The sequence below is a fragment of the Aedes albopictus genome, chromosome 2 (genome assembly GCF_035046485.1).
Source record: "Aedes albopictus strain Foshan chromosome 2, AalbF5, whole genome shotgun sequence".
NCBI classification, from domain to species: Eukaryota; Metazoa; Arthropoda; class Insecta; order Diptera; family Culicidae; genus Aedes; species Aedes albopictus.
Genome location: NC_085137.1, coordinates 504,875,973 through 504,887,679, shown reverse-complemented (window position 1 = coordinate 504,887,679; position 11,707 = coordinate 504,875,973). Strand labels below are relative to the sequence as shown.

Below are 11,707 nucleotides of genomic sequence, written 5' to 3'. Positions count from 1 at the left end.
CCGACTTCATTCCACTCGGTCCATGGCTATTTGTCTCCAGTTCCGCACTCTTCGTAGGGTCCGCAGATCGTCCTCCACTTGGTCGACCCACCTAGCTCGCTGCGCTCCACGTCTTCTTGTACTGGTTGGATGACTCTCGAGAACCATTGAAGTCGGTTTGCTATCCGACATCCTGATGACGTGACCCGCCCACCGTAGCCTCCCGATTTTCACGGTATGGACAATGGTTGGTTCTCTCAGCAGCTGATGCAGCTCGTGGTTCATTTGCCTTCTACAAGTCCCGTCTTCCATCTGCACTCCGCCGTAGATGGTACGCAACACCTTCCGTTCGAAAACTCCAAGGGCGCGTTGGTCCTCTGCACGTAGGGTCCATGTTTCGTGCCCATAGAGAACTTCGTGTTACGGCGAACTTTATTCGATAGTAGAGTTCTGTGGACTCCAAAGTAAGCACGATTTCCTGCCACAATGCGCCTATGAATTTCTCTGCTGGTGTCGTTGTCGGCGGTCACCAGTGAACCCAAGTACACGAATTCTTCAACCGCCTCGATTTCGTCACCGTCGATATAAATTCGGGGTGGCGGGCGCGGTGATTCCTCCCTGGAGCCCTTTGCCATCATGTACTTTGTCTTCGACACATTAATGACTAATCCGATTCGCCAGGCTTCACTCTTTAGTCGGATGTACGTTTCCGCCATCGTCTCAAATTTACGAGCTATAATATCAATATCATCAGCGAAACCAAGCAGCTGAACGGACTTCGTGAAAATCGTTCCACTCGTGTTTATCCCCGCTCTTCTTATTACACCTTCCAAAGCAATGTTGAACAGCAAGCACGAAAGACCATCACCTTGCCGTAACCCTCTGCGAGATTCGAAGGGACTCGAGAGTGTCCCTGATACTCGAACTACGCACATCACTCGATCCATCGTCGCCTTGATCAACCGTATCAGTTTATCCGGGAATCCGTATTCGTGCATAATCTGCCATAGCTGTTCTCGATCGATTGTATCATACGCCGATTTTAAATCGATGAACAAGTGATGTGTGGGCACGTTGTATTCGCGGCATAAATAAATCCAGCCTGATATTGCCCCACGAACTCTCTTGCAATCGGTGATAGACGGCGTCATAAAATTTGAGAGAGTACTTTGTAGGCAGCAGTAGTGTGATCGCGTGATAGTTCCCGCAATCCAACTTATCGCCCTTTTTATAGATGGGACACATGATACCTTCCACCCACTCCTCCGGTAATACTTCCTGCTCCCAAATCTTGGTAATGACCCAGTGTAGTGCTATCACCAGTGCTTCTCCACCGTGTTTTAGTAACTCCCTTGGTAGTTGATCTGCTCCAGCGGCTTTGTTGTTTTTCAACTGGCCAACATCCTCTTCAATCTCTTGGAGGTTAGGGGCTGGAAATCCTTCGTCCTGCTCACGTACTCCTAGATCTGTTACCGCGCCACCTTCGGTGTTTGCAATGTCGCCATTGAGGTGCTCATCGTAATGCTGCCGCCACCTCTCGACCACCTCACACTCGCTCGTGAGAATATTCCCGTGATTATCTCGGCACATGTCGGCTTGTGAAACAAAGCCTCTGCGCCAGCGGTTCAGCTTCTTGTAAAACTTTCGTGTGTCCTTAGCGCGGTACAGCTCTTCCATCGCTTCGCGATCTTGTTCTTCCTGCTGGCGCTTCTTCATCCGAAAGACTGAGTTCTGCCTGTTCCGCGTCTGTCTGTGCCTCATTCGTTCTCGTACAGTGTTGCAGCATTCTCGCCCATGCTGCATTCTTCTCGTTTTTCAACTGTTCACGTTTTTCAACTGGTTTGCCGTCCTACCAGTCGTTTCTGTGATTCGGAGTCGCGAAGCCTAGTGCTATAGCCGAGCCTATGGCGGATCGGATGTCCCTCCAGCCATCTTCAAGTGTAGCTGCGCCAAGCTGCTTCTCCGTTGGTAGGGCCACTGCTAACTGCTGCGCGTAGTCTTGAGCCACTTCTACGTTACGCAGCTGCTCGATGTTGAACCGCGGCGTTCGACTTCGACGCGTGGTGATAACTGTCGAAAGTTTTGAGCGCATGCATACAGCGACTAAGTAGTGATTCGAATCTATATTCGCACTGCGGTATGTGCGAATATTGGTTATATCCGAGAAGAATTTACCGTCGATTAGAACGTGGTCGATTTGGTTTTCTGTTTGATGGTCGGGGGATCTCCAGGTGGCTTTGTGGATATCTTTGCGGGGGAAGAAGGTACTTCGGACTACCAAACCACGGGAGGCTGCAAAGTTTACGCATCGCTGGCCGTTTTCATTCGATACGGCGTGCAGGCTGTTTCGCCCGATTACCGGTCTGTACATATCCTCCCTTCCTACCTGCGCGTTCATGTCGCCGACAACGATTTTCACGTCACGCGGCGAGCAACCATCGTATGTTTGCTCTAACTGCGCGTAGAACGCTTCTTTTTCGTCATCGGGTCTCCCTTCGTGTGGGCAGTGGACGTTGATGATGCTGTAGCTGAACAAACGGCCCTTAACATGCACATCCTTGCGTTGATCGGCTGTCACCCGATCACACGTTGCCGCATCTTGCCCAACACTATAAATCCTGTTCCCAGTTCATTGGTGGTGCCACAGCTTTGGTAGAAGGTAGCCGCTCGATGCCCGCTTTTCCACACTTTCTGTCCGGTCCAACAAAGTTCCTGCAACGCCACGATGTCGAAGTTGCGGGGATGTAGTTCGTCGTAGATTATCCTGTCACATCCTGCGAAACCTAGTGACTTGCAATTCCATGTTCCAGTTTTCCAATCGTAGTCCTTATTTCGTCGCGTGGGTCTTTGCCGATTGTATCGAGTCGTGTTTTCTCCTATGTTATTCGCAATGGGGATTTTTACGGGTGACTTATTAGGCCTACGCCAACATTCCTGTCTCGCCGGAGGGCCATCGTGCCAGTTCTGTTTAACGTCCCAACCAACACTAGGACGACCACGCTGATGGGGCTACCACCTTGGATCTAGCTGGGCGTGGTGCAGCGTTTCTTACTCAGCCGCTGGATGCCAGAACAGACGCTGTTTGAGCCGCACCTCCTTGGTGAACAGACGCTCAGATCGTACCTCCTCAATCTAGCTGAAGTCAGAAGGACAACAGTGCCCAGGCTGCACTACCAGCTAAGCACACAACTCTTAGCTGGCGGTCTTTGTCATCGCTTGACCCGTGGAAGCATGAGGTAGGAACTTGTGAGGACCAGAGCTATATTGGACGCTCTCCTTATCGACTCACCGTTTTGCAGCCCTCGGTCGCTTATAGGCTTCCACCGAATAACTTGCTTCATCTGCTTCCCGATCACTATGAAGCCAACTCCACGTTTTGTACTATCGCTGCCACGGTAAAGGATGTGGCACTTGAATGAAGTGTTGGCGATGGGATTCAACGCTAGGAATTCGCGTTCTCCGGTTTTGGGCCAACGGACAGCTACCACGTTAACGCTGACATTCGGCAGTTCACGATCCAGGAGCCCAATACGTGCTGGTTTATTCAAAGTTCTCACGTTCCAGGATACGGTCAATCGTTGTCCTTAAACCGCTGCCAGGTATGATGCGGTTGAATCAAACCGTTCATTCTACTTCAGCAAAGTTGTTCGGAAGGTCGCTGGCGTCACAATGGCAAGCAGTTTTAATATCAATGAGTCAGACCTGAATCACTTGAATATCAACTGAATCAGACCTGAATCACTTGAATATGAAGTGAATTGGACCTGAATCACTTGGATTAAAATGATTCAGACTGATTCAGGTGAATGAATCAATACAACATGAAATGTATCAAACTGAATCACTTGAATATGAACTGAATCAGACCTCAATCATTTGAATATGAAGTGAATGGAACCTTGACCACTTGAATATCAAGTGAATCAGTGAGTGAACATGAATTGCTTGAACATGAAGCGAAACCGACCTGAATCACTTGAATAATCAGACTTGAATCGTTAGGATTAAAATGTCACAAACATGAATAACTAGAACATAAAGGGAATCAGATCTGAACCTCTTGAATATGATGTGAATGGAACCTGAATCACTTGAATATGAAGTGAATTAGACCTGAAACACTTGAATATGAAGTGAATCAATCATTAACCTCTTAAACACAAGAACAGACGTCCAAGCTCATGTAGTGCAGTTGTGTAAAGCATTGCAACGGTTGTTTTGAAATAACTGGGAATGTGGCCACTACGCGGAGCTGTCAAATTTCGAATCGGGGTACAAATTTGCCGTTGTTTTACCTTTTGGCGCTAATGTCACCAAGTGTGCACCCTAGTATAGTTCCACTAAGAGAATGTGTTGGTTTTACTTGGAAAACATTAATTGAATTCTTGTTCATCTTGTTTCTTATTGAAAATAATGAAACTAATTATCAATGGGTTGCTCAAATTTTGTTGCTGGATTAGTGAAATAATCATTAACATCTTGTTATTTAAGCAAATACAGCTCAGAATCTGAGTAGGAAAATTTAAAGGTGCGCTAGTGAAATATTTCTTCAGAAAGCGCCATCATGGTGTCGAAACAAGTTTTTGAGTGGGATAGTCACCGTCGATGTCGCTACTGAGCTTGTTTTTTCTTTACACAAGATTTTCAAGCAATTTTGTTCGAGCATGTTCGTCTGTTTATAAGACAAAAACATGAAATTGTAAATAGTTTTAACTGAATTCGGCTCCGTTATGCCTGTTGGCGCATGAGCCTTAAATAAATGATTAAGTAAAAAAAAATACTTAAGTTCGACGCAAAATCCAAATGATGAAAGAGGAACTGTTTTCTGTTTTTTTTTAAATTATGAAATAGACGTTGTTAATTATTCATATACCTACAACTCTCTAGCAATTCTCTGGGGTAATCTACACTCCACACAAATGGTCCCAAATTGTGTCAGAAAATATAGACATCAGCTCTCCATGTCCATACATTATTTGTGGCTCCCGAATTCCCACAACGAATCAGTAGCAGATAAGAGTGCAAAACCTTTTACGATCTAACAAACGCGTGCAATATGTGCATTTTTCGAGTCCAAACAACCGAAAGGGATTACCGACCGAACTCATCGAACACGCATAGAAAGCCTAGTGCTAAACGATTCTTTTCGATTCATTCACCCCATTCCTTTCTGATATATCTCACAAAATCCGGGGGGATAGCTTTCGGTTTAGCTTTAGCATAAAAGTATAACTAACGTAGTTGCTGTTCAGAATACGACTGAGCTCAGCTCATCGCGGTCGGTATTTATTCATCTTCTTCACATATACATATACGAGCACATGCACTACATTGATAGCGCATCAAATGACAGAAGGTAACACACTGATATTAAAATAGATAATTATAGGTTAATTCAACAGACTAATTCATCTTAGTTATTTTAATTCAGAACACGTCCCTAAAGGACATAACATCTTCTTCACCCTTCGAAAGTTCAACGTTAATCAACACTTTAAAATTTGAATGAACATTAATTCATTTTTTGCACCTTATCACTACGCAAAATATACATAATTCGGATCAGTTTTGTTAAATCGAGTGCGCTTCGATCGCCTCAAAGTGACGGGTGATGCCTCGACCAATCTCCTCTTCCGCTTTGTACTGGGTGGCTCCGCTGGACACGCTTCGAGTTCATCACAATCGACCGACAACGGTACGGTGCTAGGACCAGCCATGTCACGAGAGCTCGGCACTGGGAGCATCACGTTGGGTCGCTCCGAATGATCCGGATCAGTATACGGTCGTATTTGAGTGCGATGCGCTGTTGTTCGCACGCTTCCAATTGCCACCTGGAAAATATGACGAGAGATTCTTGCTATGAACACTGCTTTCAACCATCTAGCTGGATTATGAGGGTTATGATTTTTATACCATAGGGTATCACCACTCATCAGGTTGTCCAAAGGGTCCTTAATATGAGCCCCATTAGATTTAGATAAAACCTCATCATGTGAGTGATCCGTATGACTAGGGGTGTTTTTTATTGGTTGATTCTTTGGGTTGATTAGGTCAATGATAGTCTTTGGTTTAAATGACAACACTTTCTCAGATGGGAATTCCTCATCTTCCGTCAAACAAGTATTTCTATAATTAAATAAGAATAAATTGATCTGGTCCTCCAAATCAAGACTCATAACTTCTGGGTCAAGCAAAAATTTCTTCAGAACCTCCTTAACTGTCCTTACTAGTCTTTCCGCCTGGCCATTGCTGGATGGATTGTAAGGAGGACTTTTAAGTACATTTATGCCTTGTTTTTCCAAGAAATTAACAAAAGACTGAGAATTGAAAGGAGGACCCCCGTCCGATACTAAAGTGTCTGGCAGCCCGAAACGTGCAAAAAATGCAATCAATTTCTTAAGAACCTTAGGGCAATCCGTCCCTTTTTTCATCCATTCCACTTCTATCCATCTCGAAAAACTATCAACAATTAGTAGAAACGTGTGACTAGCGAAGAAGAAAAAATCTAAATGTATTCTACTGAAAGGTTTGGTGGTGGATGTCCATTTAGATATAATTTTTTGCTTTGGTACAATTGCCATAGAGCTACACGTTTCACAACGAGCCACGAACTTTTCTATGTCACTATTTACGCCAAACCAATATACAGTACGGCGGGCCATTTGCTTCATTTTAACTATACCATTATGGTTACAATGGAGCAATTTAAGAATATCCTTATGCATTACCTTTGGTATAACTACACGCTCTTGATATAACAAACATTCATCTATCAATTCCAAATTTTGTTGATTGGCGAAAACATTGACAAATTGTTTTTCGACCCGCTCTGGCCAGCCATTTTGCATGAAAAAAATAATTTTTTGCAGGAATTCGTCCTTTTTGGTTTCAGCTGCAATCATACTGTGATTTATGGGAAGATCATTTGAAAAATTAATATTTCTAATTAGTTCAACGTCATAACCATTTGGTATTGGTTGCTCTAAGGGGAAACGCGAACAAAAATCTGCGTTCCCCATTTTATTTGACGGCCTATATTCAATATTAAAATCGTATATTGAGCACTCCATAACAAAACGTTGAAGGCGAGTCACAAATATGGAATTCTTCCCTTCCTTTCCAAATATTCCCACTAATGGCTTGTGGTCAGTGAAGACAGTGAAATGCTGGCCATACAGATATTTATGAAATTTTTTTATAGTGCACACTAATGCAAGGGCCTCTAAATGAAGTATTGGGTAAGATTTTTGAGCTGAATTTAGGGAGAAAGATGTAAAACATACGGGTTTTTCAACTCCATCAACTACATGGGCAATCACCCCGCCTAATCCGTAACTCGAGGCATCTGAAACAATCACAATTGGCTTCTTAGGGTCATAGAATTCTAAAAAATTTGTCGATAATAAAGAACATTTGCTAACTTCAAAAGCATCATTGCAATTTGCGTCCCAATCATATCTAACATTTTTCTTCAGCAAGTTGTACAAATAATACAACTTGGAAGATAAATGAGGTATGAATTTATTATAATAATTGATCAAACCTAAAAACGATTTCAATTCAGCAGTATTTCTGGGGGCCTTTGCCTTTTGAATTGTTGCAACTTTATCTGGACAAGGAGACAGTCCTTTTTCACTCAAAACGTGGCCGAGGTATTCAAGCTCAGGAACGAAAAATCTACATTTCTCCCAATTAACTTTGATGTTAGCGTCTTTTAATCTTTGAAGGACTAAGAAAAGCTTCTCCCTGCAATCATTAAAATCAACACCTGCAATTAATACATCATCTAAATAACAATAAACAAAGTCCAACCCATCTAAGACCTGGTCCATCACCTGCTGAAAGATTGATGCGCTGGAGGACGCTCCCTGGGGTAATCTATTGTAAACAAATAACCCTTTAATTGTATTTATAACCATGAATTTTCTGGACCTTTCAGTTAGCAATAGCTGGGTATATGCCCCTTCTAAATCAAGCGAACAAAACATTCTACAACCCGCCAAACCAGCAAACAAGTCTTGAGCTGTTGGCAAAGGGTACGTGTTTGGAATAATCAATTTGTTAATGGAGACCTTGCAATCAATAACAAGTCTTATGTCATTATTTTTTTTCATGACAATAACCACAGGCGAGGCCCATTCGCTAGTTTTAATCGGAGTTATGACCCCTTCCCGTTCCAAACGACCCAAATAATCAATAACTTTGTCTCGAAGCCGATAAGGTACACTATAAGCTTTTTTAAATATGGGTGAATCGGTTTTTAGCACAAGCTCTGCTTCGTAACCCTGAATAGGCGAAGAAAAATCCTTGATGAAAACTTTTGGAAATCTTTGCTTGACTTCACTAATTGTTGTATCAATATTATGCTCAACCATACCATTGACAGCCAAGGAACCAGTGAAAAAATCTCTCCAATTGTTGAAAAATATGTCAAGCCATGTTCTACCTAGCAACGGAATAAATTCATTTTCACAGTTAATCACCAACAGTTGCAAGTCTGCAGTTTTTCCCTTAAAGTTTACTGAAACATTTGCTTCTCCCATTATATTCAATTTGTTGCCATTAACTACCACTAGGTGTTTCTTACATTTACTTAAAGGTTTGTTAAAATTCCTGAAATATTGATTTTTACCAATGACTGTAACCGATGACCCACAATCGACTTCCATATTTAAATGTTTGCCATCAACCACTAAGTTAACTAAGCAAGGATTGTTAATTCTATTGATAGAAGAAACCATCATACATTCACCTGTATCCATGTCGTCATCTTCGCTGTCTGATTTGTCAGCCCTAAGCCGGTTGAAAAGTCCACTGATACTGGTATCTCCATCTTTCTTAACGCCATTTTCTGTGTTCCAGTCCTCAATAAATTGCACAGAGTCTCTTTTCAAATTCTTCAATTTGAAACATTTGCGCTTCAAATGACCTTTTGAACCACAGAATTCACAAAACCTATCTTCAACAAACTCTTTTTGTTTAGAAGACCCTTTGTTCCAACCTATTTGCTTTTGCCGAATATATGGCCGTTGTCCCTGATGGTTCTGGTAGCCTAAACGACTTTTCACCGGACCCCGCTGATTAGTGTTAATAGAGGATTCTGAGGCCAAACGAAACGTTTCCTCAAGCTTTTTAAAAGCTGAACCCGCTGGACCACGCTGGCGGAGGGAGGATATATGTCCATAAGAATCATTTGTACCCATTTTTCTTGCATTGCTGGCCGCCATCTCCCAAGTGACCACCAGTTTTTCAGCATTTTGCAAGGATAAATTTTCCTCACTCAGCAATTTTGTCTGTAGCGCTTTATCTTTAACCCCTGCAATAATTCGATCAAGAATGGCCTTCTCCTTGAAGTTTTCAAATGAACAAAATTCCGCCTGTAATTTTACAGAGAGCACAAAATCTTCTATCGTCTCATCGGGTTGTTGCACGCGATGATTGAATTTAAATCTGTGAATAATATCGGATTCAGATTTGTCGAATCTACTTTTTAACTTTTTGATCATTTCATCATATGCAATATTGTCATAACTATCATTAGGGAACAAGAGCTTTACTTCGCTGTAAACAGCTGGCCCGCACAATGTAGCAAAATAGTCTTTCTTGTCCTCATCTCTAATTTTATTCAAACGAAAAACAGAGCCCAAACGTTCTACCCACTCAGTGAAAGACGTTCCCTTTCTGTAGGGTTCCATATTTGTCGTCAAAGTAGCCTGCGCCATTTCAGCTGCGAATCACCAAACACCAGGATATTACAAAAAATGGAGTAGCTTACCAGATCTGCAACCTTCACTTTTCACGAGCCAGTCAGCCAGCGAATTGATTATGGGGAGGCCGGTATAGCGATCAGGCTATTCGATATCAGCTGATCAGCGCCTGTCCTACAGCTAGTAGGATGTCCTTATCGCCCGGAGAATGACCCTTGCCACTGAGCAGAGCTTCAACTAGCCAATCAGCCGTGTTTTCCTAGTAATAAACGATACAAAAATTCACTTGTTAGAACAAATCAACATCGAACAAAATCTCCAAAAAAAAGTCACTAGTTTTGTTCAAAAAGGTTCTATTAATTGTGTACCGCGTCTCACTATTCACAACTCATCACAATAAACACTATTGTTATTGTCACCTGCTATTGTCCGCCGAAGACCAATATGGCGTCAGCTGCAAACTATTCAATTCTTTTGGATAAAAGAATAGTAATTTCCACTCTACTCACTCCAAAAACCGGATGGCACCGGCAACGGCAAATGGAATTACCGGGTTACAGAATGGAGGAATGCACGTCCGACGATTCCGCTTAGATCCTCCTCCGGCTGATGAAGCAAGATTCTTTCCCTGGGGGAATCGAAGTTTTTCACCGACCTTTCCGCCGACAGAATCACAATTTTCTTCCGCACAATCGCACTGACTACACTTGTGTATTTCTAATAAAATGCACGCTTTCCAGTTTTTCCGCGTCGACAGATGATATATCTCACAAAATCCGGGGGGATAGCTTTCGGTTTAGCTTTAGCATAAAAGTATAACTAACGTAGTTGCTGTTCAGAATACGACTGAGCTCAGCTCATCGCGGTCGGTATTTATTCATCTTCTTCACATATACATATACGAGCACATGCACTACATTGATAGCGCATCAAATGACAGAAGGTAACACACTGATATTAAAATAGATAATTATAGGTTAATTCAACAGACTAATTCATCTTAGTTATTTTAATTCAGAACACGTCCCTAAAGGACATAACACTTTCAACTTGGTCGTGGCTCATCTCGACTTCTCAATGACTACCGCGTGACGTTTAGTCTGCACCGTACAGGAGAGGAAATCGAACAGTTGTTCCAATATTTGCCACAACTTGGGCCAGGATTTTTCATTTGCCGCTCTGCCAAGTACGGCCAACTGTCCTCATCCGGACAGGTTTCATACCGACGACGACGTGGGTAATTGGAATCGATCCCCTCGCACTGCACTGCAGCACGTCTGTTGTCATAAGGGAATTGACTTTTTGTCGTGCCAAGCTGCGAACGAACCCATTACCGAACCCCCTTCTTCGTGTCTAAAAACCCATCGCCACCGCACACGGTAGACTTTGTTGTTGAAGATAATGAAAAATTCATGAGATTTGTTCGATAAAACCCCTTCCTTTATTGGAACGCCATAAAACGTTTAGCCACGCGGGAAAAACTCCGAGTCCAATTCCGAGTTTCTTCAATTACCTGACTGATAACGGCCCCACACAAGATTCAAGAGTCAGGAAGCCCGTGTACTCGCGATGCGATGGTGGGACATTCTCCCGTGTGACATCACTACTGATCGCTAATCGGGGACACCTGAGTATACCGACCGAAGAAATGTGTAAACACACTTGCTCTTATCAATTTTACTAGCAAACCCGTTCGTTCTTCTAATGAAAACCTCTTGCGTTATGGGAAGTGCAGGGTGAAATGCGCATGTCCCTACGGAAAGGCTCTGCTGTTTTAACACCGTCTACCAAACATGTTCATTAACTTTGATTATTTCATTAAAGCACATCCTAACCCGTAACGTGGGTAGATCACCTTGGAATGGTGCGTTACGGTGTAAGATCTACCATTTCAAGTTTTGATCTTGCTATTTTCCAGCCTGGTTTATTTAAATGCAGGAACATTCCAGGATCAAGATTTGGTGTTTTTTACACTATTTATTTATTTATTTATTTATTTATTTTATTCTATTTATTTTTCA

General features: G+C 42.7%; 1 protein-coding gene across 3 annotated transcripts; it reads right to left on the bottom strand.

Moving 5' to 3' along the window:
* Positions 1 to 5,149: 5,149 nt before the first annotated feature.
* Positions 5,150 to 11,475, bottom strand: LOC115257023 (uncharacterized protein K02A2.6-like). Of its 3 annotated transcripts, XM_062854494.1 has the most exons (3): positions 10,106 to 11,475; positions 8,732 to 9,945; positions 5,150 to 5,810 (listed from the first exon to the last, which is right to left on the bottom strand). In XM_062854494.1, exons 2-3 carry the CDS (start codon positions 9,699 to 9,701, stop codon positions 5,752 to 5,754), a joined length of 1,029 nt encoding a protein of 342 aa, XP_062710478.1. In that variant the 5' UTR covers positions 9,702 to 9,945; positions 10,106 to 11,475; the 3' UTR covers positions 5,150 to 5,751. The 3 variants fall into 3 exon arrangements, with proteins under 3 accessions (XP_062710478.1, XP_062710476.1, XP_062710477.1); XM_062854492.1 differs by having other exon boundaries at positions 5,150 to 9,945; positions 10,106 to 11,469; XM_062854493.1 differs by having other exon boundaries at positions 5,150 to 9,945; positions 10,196 to 11,469.
* Positions 11,476 to 11,707: the final 232 nt, after the last annotated feature.

Bases quoted from the DNA above. Each gene is read 5' to 3' on its own strand.
- LOC115257023 (XM_062854492.1), bottom strand. From the start codon at position 9,701: ATGGCGCAGGCTACTTTGACGACAAATATGGAACCCTACAGAAAGGGA.